A 16,783-nucleotide genomic window follows, 5' to 3' on the forward strand; every position below is an offset into this window, starting at 1 on the left:
AGCTGTTTAGTCCCAATCCCTTGAGTTCCCTTCGCATTGTGCGTGTGGAAATGCTCTTACTGTCACTATTAAACATCCCTGAGTTCTACTGGAGTTTTTCTACCATTTGATTTCACCAAATGTTTAAGTGATCGCCGATCACCATCATTCAAGATTTTTTTCCGACCACATTCCTTCCTCGAAGATGATGTTTCCCCACTGTCCTTCCACTTTTTAATAATGCGTTGGACAGTTCTTAACCCGATTTGAGTAGTTTCAGCTTCTCCTTATGCTTAGTTCACACTACACAATTTTTGCCCTGATTTTCGCTCGGCGACTGGTCGGCGATTGGTTTTCCGGGTCGGGAGCAACTCAGCGTTTGCTCGGCGATCAAAACTCGGCTCTCAGTCGCTAAGTGTGAACTATCCAACAACTCGACCCGACCGGCTCCCCGAGCGCACGGCGAGTCGGCGACTGGATTAAGTTTTCTAGCACGTCAGATATCTGATCTCAGACGGGCAACTGGGAATGAGTGACATGTCGAACAGCCAATGAGAACACAGGATACGGCGTGAGGGGAAATGCAGGAGAGGACAGGGGACAGGGGCTTAATTAATATAGTTTATATCAGGATACACCGACACACACACGTTTTACAGTATTTCTGATTTGATCGTCCTCTACAAAACATAATACCCACGCTGCATTGCAAAACTTACTACAGAACAAGCCATATACTGTTCGTGTTGCCAAATCCACTCAGATTCATTTATTTTTCCTCCTTGATATTACGCTGCACATCAGCGCACAAACCCTTTGATTTTTTGCTACTTGCTGACGTTTTTTTTGGACGTGGTATCATTAAACTTCTCGTCACTTCTCACGTGTGTTTTTGTAAAAAAAAAAAAAGGAGAAAGAAAGAAAAAAAGGGAGACCAGAGAAGCTCGTCTGCGATTCCAGTTGGTGATGGATGGTGTAGTGTGAAACCCCCTATCGCCGATCAGTCGTGTAGTGTGAAATATACAACGACTGAAAGACTCCCGAGTGCAGGAGATTCAGTCGTATAGTGTGAACTGTACAGCGACCTGACCACTTGGAAAGTCGTGTAGTGTGAACTTGGCATTAGATGTTTTCTCTGCTTGATGCATGCCAATAATTTGACCCTTCTGAAACAGATTAACATTTTTTCCACGACCACAGGATGTCTTTCTACATGGTTGTTTAACAAATGAGAAGCTACTCACTGCATCAGTTAGGGTTAAATAACTTGTTGCCAGCTGAAGCATAATCACCCATGCAGTAATTATCCAATGGGAGGCTCTTACCTATTTGCTTTTTTTTGGCCAGGCAGTGTATAATGTACAAATCTGCACAAGTAACTTAATACACTTTTATTTATAATCCTTTTATTGCAAAAGATCAAAAATGGTATTTCTGCTTGTTTATTGACCATCAGAGGAACATGGTGCGGTACTACAGGTGAAACAAATGGGCTATATGACATAAATCATACCATGATATTTACATTTTCACCATTTAACAGACGATTTTATTCAAAGCGACTTACAGCAGTGTGACAGTTTATTATCTAAGCATATGAGGGTTAAGGACCTTGCATAAGGGCCCAACATTGGCAATCTGGCAGTGGTGGGGCTTAAACCAGCAACCTTTCCATTACTAGTCCAGTGATTTTACCACTAGGCAATATTTGTACACATGTAAACAAACCCCTTCCACATGAACCCCAGCTCCATCCCTAACCAGTCCCTGCATCCCCAAACCGGTCCCTCAGCATGCAATCCAACCTGTCCTGTATATCTCAGTCACATCCGTGTCCCTGGCCTCGCCAGCCCAACCCAACTACGAGGGTTCTTCAAAAAGTTTCTGCACTTATTTCTTTCTCTTCTATTTATTAAGAATTTCAAAACAAACGACATCACTTTTCTACGCAGTCACCAACTTCTTAATGCCGTCAGCAAAAAATGATTTTGGTTGAGCTCAAAGCCACTGATGCGCCGCTGCTTTCACATCATTACATGAAAATCTTCTTCCCCTTAAAGCTTCTTTGAACGTCCAAAAAGGTGGAAACCAGATGGAGCTAAATCCGGACTATAAGCATCTCTCAGACATGACCGATTACTCCTCCTCCCACCCTCCTCCTCCTGTCTCAGCCTATCCGTGCAAACACCAACCCTTCCCATAATCCTGTTCCCAAACACTCCATCCCTGTATCCACCCCGACCCCATGTCTATCCCTGCCACACACCTCACAATGCACAGATAACTGTGGTATTAGTGTATTAGTGTTGCCGTTATTATTCTGGCAGCTCTTTAGTTGCTATAAAGGACAAATCCAAAAATAGATAAGCAGTAAGAACCTTTAATCAATTCTAAACAACTCAAAACATTATAAAATGTGTATAAAACGATATAAAAATGATAAAAACACTCAGGTCATTATAAAAGTTCGTTTCTGATGTGAATATCATCACTGCATTTCTTGTTATGTGATCCAACTGACCAGAATTACATATTTAATATGGACAAAAGTATTGGGACACCTCTTCTTATTATTATTGAATTCATGTGTTTTCTCAATTGCTAACCGGTGTAATGAATCAATTACATAAAAGAAAATGACATGCTTCCAACTTTGCAGCAACAGTTTAGGGAAGGCCTTTCCTGTTCCAGCATGGATGTGCCCCTGTGCACAAAGCAAAGCTCGGTTTAAAGAGACTCCAGTCTTTGGAATAACTTTGAATATTCACCGAGGCTTTCTTGACCGACATCAGTGCCCAGACATACAAACGCTGTTTTGACTGAATGGGCACAAATTCCCACAGATGTGATACTTCAAAAACAGTGGCTTTTAGTTATTTATTTAAATTTTTTTTTTAATTTTCTAATCTTCACCCTTTTTCCCCCCAATTTTCTCCCCTAATCTAGTCGTGTCCAGTTACCCTGATTGCGTCCTCTATACTGATTCGACCCTTCACCGCTGACTGAGGACGCCTCTCCGGCACGTACAGTCAGTACAGACTGCATTTTTCACCTGCACAAGTCGAGTTCATACACTTGACGGGCACTGTGTACGGAGGGCCACACCCCCATCAGCATTATTCCTCAGCCCTGTGCAGGCGCCATCAGTCAGCCAGCAGGGGCCGCAGTCGCACCAGTTATGATGGTCCGACTTTTTACCCCTAAACCTGGACAACAGCCAATCGTTGTTCATGCAGCCGTCCAGCCCAGTCGGAAGGCAGAGCTGAGATTCGATACGATGTATTCGAAACCCCAACTCTGGTGTGCTAGCGTACTTTTTACCGCTGCGCCACCTGAGCGGCCCTAGTGGCTGTCATTTTAGCTGATAAGATCACACAGAGGTCACTTTATTTTTGATTTGGATGTTCAACAAGCTCATGGTCTGGTGTCCGAATACTTTTGTTCATATAGTGCATGTGCTCTAATCATAAGAAGAGATCCTAATATTGCCATGACGTTCCTCAGAATGAATTTCTGCATACAAACTTTTTAGGTCTATTGTAAACGACCTAAATGATCTCATGATGTCAAGGTTTAGCTTTTTATATACCAGTACAAACACTGGCCGATTTCCAGGTTCCACCGGATCCCTGAAAGAGCTTCAGCACCGTGATGAAAGTGTAGAGGCGTAATAAAAATACTATTTTATATAAAACAGCCTTCATCAGCTCTCTACGCCGTATCGGTCGAAATGGCGCAGGATAACACAGAGCTCCAGCTCCACCGTACCCATGGTCTCAGTGTGCAGTCTGTACCGGTCCGCTCCGCTGTAGATCAGATCAGGGGAGCGAAGCTGAGGACCTCCGCCCACAAACATCTGGGCCAGCTGGTCCTGCCAGCTACCCACCGGCCTCCAGGTCACGCACTGCAGGCGATGCTGCCCGGGGCTGGAGGGCACGTGGCAGTACCCGTAACCGTACAGCTCACACCTGCCGAAAGAGTCCTGATGCCAGACCTGAAGGTGCAGCTTGGGCCAACCTGGAACACAAACCACAGTAAAATGCTGCTAGTGTTTTTATCTAACGCACCACATGACTGGATTCTGATCAGGCTGTGAATACAAACCTTGCAGACCCTTGGTGGTGTAATGCAGGTCGATAGGGTGACTCCAGTAGGCCGTTTCTCCTATCTGAGGCGTGTCCACTTGGGTCTGCCCCTCCTTTAGACCGGACAGGAGCCTCCATGCTCCACCTGTAATGAACAGTGTGAGATTTGAGCACAGAGGAAAGTTTGCAAGCTTGAAAGCGTGAATGGATGTGCTGTGAAATGAGGCACCTGTGTGGACGCCCCACTTGCAGAACAGGCTGCTCTGAGGGAAACCGCTGGCCCCGATGATCTGGCCGATGATGTGCAGCTCTGCCATAGGACGTGCTCTGTAAAATCAACAAATCATGACTGAACAGGATCATATACTGAGACATACTTGTTTCTACACTCACTGTCCATTTTATCAGCTCCACTCACCATATAGAAACACTTTGTAGTTGTACAATTACTGACTGTAGTCCATCTGTTTCCCTGCATGCTTTCTTCAATGGTCAGGACCCCCACAGAGCAGGTATTATTTAGGTGGTGGATGATTCTCAGCACTGCAGTGACGCTGACATGGTGGTGGTGTGTTAGTGTGTGTTGTGCTGTTATGAGTGGATCAGACACAGCAGCGCTGCTGGAGTTTTTAGATACCGTGTCCACTCACTGTCCACTCTATTAGACACTCCTACCTAGTCGGTCCACCTTGTAGATGTAAAGTCAGAGACGATCGCTCATCTATTGCTGCTGTTTGAGTCGGTCATCTTCTAGACCTTCATCGGTGGTCACAGGACGCTGCCCACGGGGCGCTGTTGGCTGGATATTTTTGGTTGGTGGACTATTCTCAGTCCAGCAGTGACAGTGAGGTGTTTAAAAACTCCAGCAGCGCTGCTGTGTCTGATCCACTCATACCAGCACAACACACACTAACACACCACCACCATGTCAGTGTCACTGCAGTGCTGAGAATGATCCACCACCTAAATAATACCTGCTCTGTGCTGGTCCTGTGGGGGTCCTGACCATTAAAGAACAGGGTGAAAGGGGGCTAACAAGGCATGCAGAGAAACAGATGGACTACGGTCAGTAAGCTGTATGAGCTGCACTGGTAGCCACCTCAGTGCCACCACCTCCGAACCATAAAACAGACACCCTTCACAAATCATTCCCGACTCTCTACACCACCCACTCCAAAATCTGCCGGGTTAAAAATATACACAGAGCAACTTGGTTCCTCTTTGTGATTATGAGGAACTAGATTTACTGCATCCACCAGACCGAGTCACAAACATTACAACAGAAACGTCTTAAAAGCTTTGTACAGAGCTCGGAAAGCATACAGATGAGAGTTTAGAGCAAATAGCAATTTTTAGTCCAAAATCATCTGTATAAACAATTGTCCATAAGTACAGAGGACAGGGAACAGACTGTCACCCAAACTGGTCAGATAAGCAGGTCTGTCATGAATCTGAAGCCACAGGTAATACAGCACAGTACATTTTACATGGTTCTGTGCTTAGAGCCACTTTGTAATTCATTGTAGAGCGACACTGTTAAAAAGTTTCTGATCCTTCAGTCACAAAATACACAGTTGCAGAAGCCACACTGAATCTGAATCCACCTCAATATCAGAAGAACACTGTCCACATATCAAGTATAACTGTTTATCTATCTAATGCTCTGATCTGATACTGGTCTGATACTGGTCTAATAGTTCTGATTCTCACCTGATACTGGTCTAATACTGCTATAATAGTTCTGATTCTCACCTGATACTGTTCTGACACTTTTCTGATTCTAACACTGATCTGATGCAGTTCTGATACTGATACCAATCTGATACAGATCTGATGCAGTTCTGATACTGATACCAATCTGATACAGATCTGATGCAGTTCTGATACTGATACCAATCTGATACAGTTCTGATACTGATTCCAATCTGATACCAATCTGATGCAGTTCTGATACTGATACAGATCTGATGCAGTTCTGATACTGATACCCATCTGATAAAGTTCTGATTCTGATTCCAATCTGATACCGATCTGATACCAATCTGATGCAGTTCTAACACTGATCTGATACAGATACCAATCTGATACCGATCTAATACCAATCTGATACTGATCTGATGCAATTCTGCTACTGATTCCAATCTGATAAAGTTCTGATTCTAATTCCAATCTGATACCAATCTGATGCAGTTCTGATACTGATACCAATCTGATAAAGTTATGTTTCTGAATCCAATCTGATACCGATCTGATACTAATCTGATGCAGTTCTGATACTGATACCAATCTGATACTGATCTGATGCAGTTCTGAGATCTGATGCAGTTCTGATACTGATACCAATCTGATAAGTTCTGATACCGATCTGATACCAATCTGATGCAGTTCTAACGCTGATGATCTGATACAGATACCAATTTGATACCAATCTAATACCAATCTGATGCAGATCTAACACTTATCTGATACCGATCTGATACAGTTCTGATAAGATCTGTTGCAAATCTGATACTGATAAAGTTCTGATTCTGATACAGATCTGATACTGATCAGATGCAGTTCTTATACCGATCTGATATGGATCTAATGCAGTTCTAACACTGATCTGATACAGATACCAATTTGATACCAATCTAATACCAATCTAATGCAGTTCTAACACTGATCTGATGCAGTTTTGATAATCTGATACCGATCTGATGCAGTTCAGATAATCTGATAATGATCTGATACCAATCTGATGCAGTTCTAACACTGATCTGATACAGATACCAATCTGATACCGATCTAATACCAATCTGATGCAGATCTAACACTTATCTGATACTGATCTGATACAGTTCTGATAAGATCTGTTGCAAATCTGATACTGATAAAGTTCTGATACTGATTCTGATACAGATCTGATACCAATGTGATGCAGTTCTGATACCGATCTGATAAAATTCTGATACTGATAAAGTTCTGATACTGATTCTGATACAGATCTGATACCGATCTGATGCAGGTCTGATAATCCGATACCAATCTGATGCAGGTCTGATAATCTGATACCGATCTGATACAGTTCTGATAAGATCTGTTGCAAATCTGATACTAATACCGATCTGATAAAATTCTGATACTGATAAAGTTCTGATACTGATTTTGATACCAATCTGATGCAGTTTTGATAATCTGATACCGATCTGATGCAGGTCTGATGCTGAGATCAACGCAATTTCTCAAACTCTCAGTGTTCCGTACAATTGACCCTAATTATGACATTTTATATATATATTTTTTGGTCCATATAATAAATAAATTAATTAATTAATAACAGTGCAAATTGCAGTTGCTTCTGTTGTTTTCTAAAACAGGATGTAAACCAGGTTCAGCTGTAATTAGTAAAAGAAAGTGAGCTACTATAAAGCTCGTCTGTGTGGAACACCGTTAATTAGTTAGCTAACGTTAGCTCGTGTACAGTTTGTAACTCATTCTGTCTCGTTTCAGTATCTATCACACATTCACACGGTTAGAACAATATTATTAATCTCGCCTACCAGATTCTGATCATTAATCACTGACTGGACTTCTGTTAATAAAATATCTTTATTAAAAAGGAACCGATGTTTTATCCTGTAGCTTATAGCGGCTCAGTGTTTACACTGGTGTCGTCAGGGTTCTCACTTCCTTAGCAACCGCTCTCTCTCTGTGTAAGAACCCAGGAGTGAATGATGAGTCTGCAGCTCAGTGGAGCCGCCTGCTGTTAAAGCGGCTCCAGCACTGAAGTGTGTTGCTCCACTGGCGATGTAAAGCTTGTATGGTTGTGGACAGTGTCACCCACGTTCCATTTCTCTCTAATTTAGAATTATTAGACGGTCTGTGAACTATGAGGATCTACTATCAGCTCAACATTTCATATATCTCTGACACTCATACACAAACGTTATGAAATATGTTCTATTTATCTAACACAGTCTATATGTATATCTATCTATCTATCTGTCTGTCTGTCTGTCTGTCTGTCTGTCTGTCTGTCTGTCTGTCTGTCTGTCTGTCTGTCTGTCTGTCTGTCTGTCTGATAGCGGTTTAATGTAAATAGCGCTTGCAGTTCTGTGTGTGACCGCTGGGTGGCGCATCACTGCTCTTTCGTCACTCTATATCTAACATGGCGCTGTACAGAAGGAAGTTGTTTGCTATAGGAAGGTGTGTATCTGTTATTCTGCTTTATTTATTAAATAAATTTACTGTTTTCCGTCGTAAAATATTTTTTAAGATGATTTTTGAAGTCAGAAATAGATCCACATTGATTGTAAGTTTGGACCAGGCGGTCAGGTGAATGTAAACATGCTGAGTGTTGTACAAGCTGTGAGCTGCCAGCTTAACCTTTATTATTTAATATTATAATAATATAAATACATCATTTACTTATTATTACTGTATGTTTGTGTGTATGTTTAACTATTTTGGTTGGTCTGTTTATACCGTCCATACGTTCCTGGTATCTGTGTGTTTCCAGGATCAAAATGTCCACATATTTCTATTATTATTTTAATATATATTTTTACTGACCATTCACTATATTTTGAATCTGAACTAATAAGAAACATCATGTATGAATCATTTAGTTACAGTCAATAAATCTATCATAAAGTGTTCATATACTTGTTGGTCATGACAGTCTTGTGATTTGAATGACATTCACTTGGGTTTCACTATTGTTGTGTTTAAGGCTCAGTATATTAAATTCTTATATAAGCACATCATTCACCAACTGTAATCATGAGGAACTATTAATGATAAATCTAGACCATGGGACGAAGGTACATGACATTCTAGAACTTTGTACTTAACCGTATGTGTTACTGTGTATATTTTTGACTCAGATTGTCTCATATTGTCGGAAAACCTATGATACAGTGCACCTAACAAAAATGTGAACCCCTGGGTTAACCAGTTCATAAATTGGCATTGATAAAGAAGCTGTTGATGTGGTGGACAGCTTTTACCTTCTTGGATCAATTATTAACAACAAAGGTTGCAGTGGTCAGGTAATATGATACAGACCGGCCCTCAGTAGACCAAGAATGAAGGAACTGGAGGTTTGTCTCTCCAGACAAAGATCAGAATTCGGCTCTGGTGAAGATTTTTGAGCAAACTCGGACGGCACAGAAGGCAAACAAGTCAATGAAAACTGAAGCTCTTTTATTTCTGACAGAACCAGTTCATTGGAAAAGACAGTTATGCTTGGAGGAGTTGAAGGTTAAAAAAACGAAGAGGATGGCCAGCAACAAGATGGATGGATGCAATTAGAGAAACACTGTATGGTCACCGGAAATCAGAATCGACTTAATGGTGTTAATAATAATAATAATAATAATAATAATAATAATAATAAGACTGTCTGTATTATATTTGACCCAGAAGATATGCTCATGTTTTCAGAATTAAGTTCAGCTTACAAAAAAAGTTGGGAACCCCTGGTCTAATAGTTCAGGCATTTACAAAAACGTTTTGTTTTGCAGTTGTGCAGCTAGCTTGCTCAGCACCACCAACAGAACACGTCAGGTTCTTACACGGCTGCCATCGCTGATAAAGAGGAACTGGATTTCCCTCGGGATTTCCGGGGGGTTGTGTGCGGTTCCTTTTGTGCAGGTTTGATGGATTATTATCATCACTGTTTTCAAATTCGCATATTCTGTTTTCAGGGTGGCACGGTGGTCGCCTCACAGCAAGAGGGGCCTGGGTTTGATTCCACAGGGTTTTTTTATTTGTGTGGAGTTTGTATGTAGACGTGCAGTCAGGACAATTGGAGCTACTAAGTTGCTCTAGGTATGTGTGTGTGTGTGTGTGCCCTGTGATACACTGGTGACCTCTCTGGGGTGCTTCCTACCCTTCGCCCAATGAATCAGACCCATCATGACCCTGACCCGAATAAAGCGATCATAAAACAGACAATGAATAAATGAATTCTGCTTGTAGGGAGGTTTCACCATCACCACCCTAAAACCTTTCATCTTTTTTGTGTGTGTGAGCAGGATCAGTTAACCCATGAAGATCTGATTCGTAGAGCTTCATCTCTGGTGACAGACAGTGCCAACACCTATCTGTCTCAAACCACACTGGCACTAGTGGACTCCTTCACGTTATACACTAAGGTAAGTACGTCCATGCCACCTTAAACTGTCTCTACTAAATGTAGCCGCACACACTTTTCTCCCCTGATTTAGTCATATCCAGTCTCTCTGAGTGCAACCTTCTCAACCGCGCGTCAAGTGGGTGTGTTGACCAGCAGCCGAGCCTAGTAGTCTGGCTCAACTATCAAAATCATCAGATTTCAACGAACATCGTCCAAGATTTATAGGAGAATTATACCTTCAACTGTTGTTACATACCTTTTTTGGACAAAACTATTGGGACACCCCTTCTACTGGCTTTTGATCAGTTTCTGTTTTTTTGTCCACCTGCTGTGTATTAAGGTTTTAGATTCAAGTTGCATCATTTATAATGCAAAACATAAATAGTTTTAAGTTTTTGGCAGAATTACAGTTAAATAAACATGTTTTGTTCATGTTGGTTTATTCCAGGCAGTACAGAATCTCATAACTCTACACAAAAGCTACGTGGAAAATATCAACAGGCTGAACCCGGCGGACGAGGACGCGGTGTGGCAGGCCATCCTTCGCCAGCGCCAGGAGGTAACACTTCCCAAAATATCCTGGCGAAGGTCAGCGGCTGTGTGACTTGTGTAAACTGTGCAGCGTCTGTTCAGGGGGATGAAAGTCTGATACCAGACAGACGATCTGTATTAGAACTTTATTTTATCAGTGTTAGATTATGTATGAGGTCCAGAGTGAGGAAGAGTGAAGCTTAAATAATTGCTGAGATGATTTAACATAAATCTGTGGGACGGTTGGTTTAATTTCTGACATTTTGATTGACTTCCTTGCCGCATGAGGCATCACATAAATTAATTTCTGAATGTCATTTATCAAAATTGAATTGCTTTTTCAGAACTAAATGCATGTCAGGCCAATCGGAGCGGCTAAAGTTGCACCGTGTGTGCGTGCTTGTGTGCTCTGTTATGGACTGGTGACCTGTTTAGGGTGTTTCCTACCTACCGTTCACCCGATGAACCAGACCCACCACGACCCTGACCAGTATAAAGAGGTGGTAAAGCAAATGAGTTAATGAACGAATTAATTAATGAATTAATTAACTAACTAATTAGGCTTGTTTGATTAAGCCCATTAGACCGAGCCACAAGCATTACAATAAAAAGTCTCCAAACTGATCTCGGAAAGCTGATCAGATATGTTTACGAAGGAGGCATTTTGAATAACCTTAACGTCCCCAAAACATGTAAACAAAGCACATGGAACAGTAGTTTCTTTGTCAAGGTCATAAAGAAAATCAAACATTTACTGTATTTAGTGGACGCTTATATCCAAAGCGACTTACAATTATGACTGAACACAGTCCGAGCACTTGAGGGTTAAGGGCTTTGCTCAGGGTCCCAACAGTGGCTACTTGGTTTGAACCGGCAACCTTTCGATTGCTAGTCCAGTACCTTAACCACTGAGCTACCACTGCCCTAACAGTCTGCTTATGCTGAGAAGGATTTGCTGGTTCAAGCCCCACCCGCCACTGTTGGGCCCTTGAGCAAAACGCTTAACCCTCACTTACTTTGGATAAACGTGTTTACAGGCTGGTGTGTTTTGCATTAACATTTACATTTCTGGCTCATTTCTAGAATTAGAAGCTGCTAGAACGGGGTGACACGCAGTCTTCCTTACGATTGTTATTTTACTGTGGCCTGTGGAAGCCTAAAAGCCAAAGGTCCAAACTTAGTCAGGTCAGAAGTTTGGTGATGGCTGGGTGCTCAGGTGGGTGGTGCTGGATGGGATTCCTCTACTACAACTAGTACCATTGGGCAGCACGGTGGCTTGGTGGGTAGCACTGTCGCCTCACAGCAAAAAGGTCCTGGGTTCGATCCCCTGGTGGAGCGGTTTGGGTCTTTTCTGTGTGGAGTTTGCATGTTCTCCCCATGTCTGCGTGCCTAAAGATCTGCAGTCAGGTGATACAAAATTCAGGGTGTTTCTGCCCTGCAGTCGTGTGGCACGGTGGCTTGGTGGGTAGCACTGTCGCCTCACAGCAACAGGGTCCTGGGTTTGATTTCCAGGTGGGGCGGCACGGTGGCTCAGTGGGAAGCATTGTCGCCTCACAGCGAGAAGGTCCTGGGATCGATTCCCAGGTGTCCAAAAGGTCTCCCACAGTCCAAAGACGTGCAAGTGAGGTGAATTAGAGATACAAAATTGTCCATGACTGTGTTTGATTTTAAAACTTGAACTGATGAATCTTGTGTAAGCAGTAACTACCGTTCCTGTCATGAATGCAACCTATGTGTGTAAAACAAGATGTTAAAATCCTAATAAATAAATAAATAACTGCTGCAATTACGACCTCTGCTGGCTGATCGATAGCGGGGAATAATGGAGATCAATGAGTGACTCTTCTTGCAGGATATGGATCAGCAGTTAAACAGCATGTAATAGTCACAGGACTTAGGTCAGGAGTGAAGATCTGCAGCAGTAGAGGAAGCGAAATGCAATCGTGGGATTGGATACGACTCGATTGGGAGGAAAATTGGGGAAAATGAATTAAAATGAAAGCAAGATGAAAAAAATAGAATTCTGAGAGTTACCGCAAGCTTCTGTGTCTGTAAGTGCGTCTGATATTTTCATTTCAGCAGAATTGATGTTTTTTATTTCATCAGGTCGTTAAACGAAGAGAGAACTGTGATCTGTTCGAATCCTGCTGGAAAGCCGCCATCAATCTGTCAAAACTGGCAGCTGACGCAGCTTTTAGTGCAGGTACGAGGTTTCTCCTGCATCACGTTAACTCCTACACTAACTAAAAATGCTTTGATTTGAAGTACGACTGAATGATAATGGTTCCGGTGATTGTCTTTTTGTTTAAAAATTACATTTTAAAATCAGAACCACATTGATTTTGCTCTGTGATAGATTGGCACCCTGTCCGGCACATTCATGCCCTGTGCCCAGTGTTTCCTAGTGCAACCTGGGCCTTCCGCGACCCTGACCAGGAAGGCAAATGAAAAATACCTCTGTGTAAAAAGTTTTTGGCCATATTAATAATATTACATTTACATTTTCGGCATTTAGCAGACGCTTTTATCCAAAGCGATTTACAGTATACAGTTTTTAAGCAATTGAGGGCTAAGGGCCTTGCTCAATGCCCAACAGTGGCAACCTGGTAGTGGTGGGGTTTGAACCGGCGACCTTCTGATTACTAGTCCAGTACCTTAACCACTAGGCTACAACTGCCCTAATATAAATTATTTTAAGATATCAGCATCACAAGGCATCATACATTTACACAGGAACAATTTAGGGTTGCCAATCCACCTCCTACATATGTTGGGAGGTGAGAGGACGACCTAGTAACCACAAAACAAAAGAAAGCCATGGGATGATCAAGCCAAACACATCATAGGTGTGGCACCGTGGCTTGGTGGGTAGCACTGCCGCCTCACAGCAAGAAGGTCCTGGGTTTGATTCCCAGGTGGAGCGGTCCAGATTCTTTTCTGTGTGGAGTTTGCATGTTCTCCCCGTGCCTGTGTGGAGTTTTCTCCTAAAAAAAAAAGAATTCAATAAGAAATCAGAACTGTACTGATTTTGGCCTGCGGTGGGTTGGCGCTTTGTCCAGGGTGTTCCTGCCCTGCTCCCAGTGTTTCCAGTGGAACAGAATCAACAGAATGGTTTCTTTCTCTGTTATTAGCATCACAAGGCATCACTCATTTACTAACACAGATGAACAATTTAGGGTTGCCAACCCACCTTCTGCATATGTTGGGAGGTGAGAGGACGACCTAGTAAACACAAAACTAAAGAAAGCCATGGGATGATCATGGTGGCTCGGTGGGTAGCACTGTTGCCTTACAGCAAGAAGGTCCTGGGTTTGATCCCCAGGTGGAGCGATCCGGGTCCTTTCTGTGTGGAGTTTGCATGTTCTCCCCGTGTCTGTGGGGTTTCCTCTGGGAGCTCCGGTCTCCTCCCACAGTCCAAAGATGCTGATTGCTGATAATTGAATGTTTATTTTGTTGATATCAGGTGCAGACCAGGCCTCGGCCACAGCGCAGACCAACCTGCAGATAGCTCAGGCTCATGTGGAGCAGGTCCGACAGCGCTCCCTGCAGGCAGAGCAGGAACTGAAGGACAGTAAAGCGGAGAACAGCCAGAGATTACACAGCTCTCAGCCTGCAGCAGAGGAGGAGGAAGTGGAAATACCTGAAGCTTATCTCCGAGAGGACTAGGAACTACATTTCAGGGTGACACAGGTGGCTTCTTCAATCCGGCTGCTTTAGTGTCTGTAATGAGCATTTTTTGCACAATAGTTTTTACTAACAGGCAAAATTAAATAAAGTTTTGCCAAATCCTTAGAAGGATAAACAAAAAATGTGCAAAAAAACTACTAAGGACTAATAAACATTTTCTTACGACTTTAATGCAGTGGCTTCATTTCTGTAGCAAGTCACAGCTTCAGGTTCAGAATCTCAGGTCTTGTTTGAATGCAGAAATAAACACACCAGTGATTTCAGTTATACCACAGTCGATCATTTCCTTGTATTAAAAAGTATTTAAAATAAAACCCCAAATCAGAAAAAGTTGGTACAGTATGTAAAATGCAAATAAAATATTCCTTACATTTACTTTGACTTTTATTTGATGGCAGACAGGATGAACCTGATTGTGAAATGCAGGAATGGATGTTTATTAATAAATAAAATGAAAACAAACAAAGAAATATCTCAGGTTCATCCTGTCTGCCATCACATAAAAAATCAAAGTATGTATTTGCATTTTCCATACTGTCCCAACTTTTTCTGATTTAGGATTGTAGATGTGAGTGCATTCAACAAATCGCTTTTTTGGGAGCTCTTCTCTACACCAGGTACACTCACTAACATTTGAAACACTTATTATTAAATGTTGTGCTTTCCTAAATCTGAATGATTTGAAAATAAAACTTGTTCGTTGTACCTTCTACTCTCTCACCTTCATCTTTTTTAGGGCTTGCTATGATTTTTTATGAGGCTGCATTCAGGTGCATTCAGTTTGGTTAAAAAGGTTCTATTTCAGATTTTTTGGACAATAAAGTGTGTCAGTGTTTCAATGATTGTCACTTTTCTGAACTTAATAATTGATGCTTTTCATACTAAAGTGCACATATTGTTTATTAATGAACGTACACTTTTGACTTTTTGAATTGTGCAGTAAGTCAGTATCAGAAAACACTATAAAATTCTATCCTCAGTATAATGTAGATTAGAAAAGTACTCAAAAGTACTACTTAATTATTTTGCACATTTTGTGTTTGTGTTGAGGATTTGATTATAAATTAATATAATAACAATTTTACCATCAAAGTACACTCAATCACCCAGAATTAAGTAAAAAAAAAAAGTTAGAAAGAAGTGAAAATGTTTTTTGGGGCAGCACTGTCGCCTCACAGCAAGAAGGTCCTGGGTTCGATCTCCAGGTGGTGCGGTCCGGGTCCTTTTCTGTGGAGTTTGCATGTTCTCTCTGTGTCCGCGTGGGTTTCCTCCGGGAGCTCCGGTTTCCTCCCACAGTCCAAAGACCTGCAAGTGAGGTGAACTGGTATGAGTGGATCAGACACAGCAGCGCTGATGGAGTTGTTAAATACCGTGTCCACTCACTGTCCACTCTATTAGACACTCCTACCTAGTTGGTCCACCTTGTAGATGTAAAGTCAGAGATGATCGCTCATCTATTGCTGCTGTTTGAGTCGGTCATCTTCTAGACCTTCATCAGTGGTCACAGGATGCTGCCCACGGGGCGCTGTTGGTTGGATATTTTTTTTGGTTGGTGGACTGTTCTCAGTCTAGCAGTGACAGTGAGGTGTTTAAAAACTCCAGCAGCGCTGCTGTGTCTGATCCACTCATACCAGCACAACACACACTAACACACCACCACCATGTCAGTGTCACTGCAGTGCTGAGAATCATCCACCACCTAAATAATACCTGCTCTGTGGTGGTCCTGTGGGGGTCCTGACCATTGAAGAACAGGGTGAACGCAGGCTAAAACAGTATGTAGAGAAACAGATGGACTACAGTCAGTAATTGTAGAACTACAAAGTGCTTCTATATGGTAAGTGGAGCTGATAAAATGGACAGTGAGTGTAGAAACGAGGTGGTAAATAAATGAGCGAATGAATGAATGAGTACGTTAACAATATATATGTACATATCCCAACCGCTAGAGGGAGCCAGAACTCCAACAATAACTAATGGCCGCCATGTACTTCACAAACTTCGGCTTCAGTTTGATTAGCATCCTAGTTTGATTAAATAAAGTTTCCTCAACCATAAATCAGACGAGTTTAAATCTTCAACATTAATGTATAGTTTGCACCCTTATTAAACATTAGAAACGTCTGAAATTGCCTTAGTGGATAATTAGTTGAATAATTTAATAAACATTACATATCTGCTAACTGCTCACATCTGATTAGGTTTGATTAGCTGAATTCCACAAAGAAATCTAACCTTTAAATAAAGTGTATGATTAATTTATCATTTCATTTGATGTTTTACTACTGCTTTAGCTGGTCAGGGTCACAGTGGGTCCGACTTTCCCTGGATTCACTGGTGGACAGACGCCAATCCATCGTGGGCCCTTGATCCCCACCAC

General features: G+C 42.0%; 2 protein-coding genes across 2 annotated transcripts; one reads left to right on the forward strand and one right to left on the reverse strand.

The window, feature by feature from the left end:
- Positions 1-2,343: 2,343 nt before the first annotated feature.
- On the reverse strand, positions 2,344-7,683 carry b9d2 (B9 domain containing 2). Its single transcript, XM_063011181.1, has 4 exons — positions 7,607-7,683; positions 4,294-4,391; positions 4,084-4,209; positions 2,344-3,996 (listed from the first exon to the last, which is right to left on the reverse strand). The coding sequence occupies exons 2-4, from the start codon at positions 4,379-4,381 to the stop codon at positions 3,683-3,685; spliced, it is 528 nt and encodes a 175-aa protein (XP_062867251.1). The 5' UTR covers positions 4,382-4,391; positions 7,607-7,683; the 3' UTR covers positions 2,344-3,682.
- Positions 7,684-8,211: 528 nt separating this feature from the next.
- Positions 8,212-14,574, forward strand: diablob (diablo, IAP-binding mitochondrial protein b). The gene is made up of 6 exons (XM_063011182.1): positions 8,212-8,252; positions 9,572-9,701; positions 10,085-10,204; positions 10,634-10,744; positions 12,823-12,919; positions 14,180-14,574. Exons 1-6 carry the CDS (start codon positions 8,215-8,217, stop codon positions 14,380-14,382), a joined length of 699 nt encoding a protein of 232 aa, XP_062867252.1. The 5' UTR covers positions 8,212-8,214; the 3' UTR covers positions 14,383-14,574.
- The last annotated feature ends 2,209 nt before the right edge of the window (positions 14,575-16,783 follow it).

This window comes from Trichomycterus rosablanca, chromosome 16 (genome assembly GCF_030014385.1).
Source record: "Trichomycterus rosablanca isolate fTriRos1 chromosome 16, fTriRos1.hap1, whole genome shotgun sequence".
Lineage (NCBI taxonomy): Eukaryota > Metazoa > Chordata > Actinopteri > Siluriformes > Trichomycteridae > Trichomycterus > Trichomycterus rosablanca.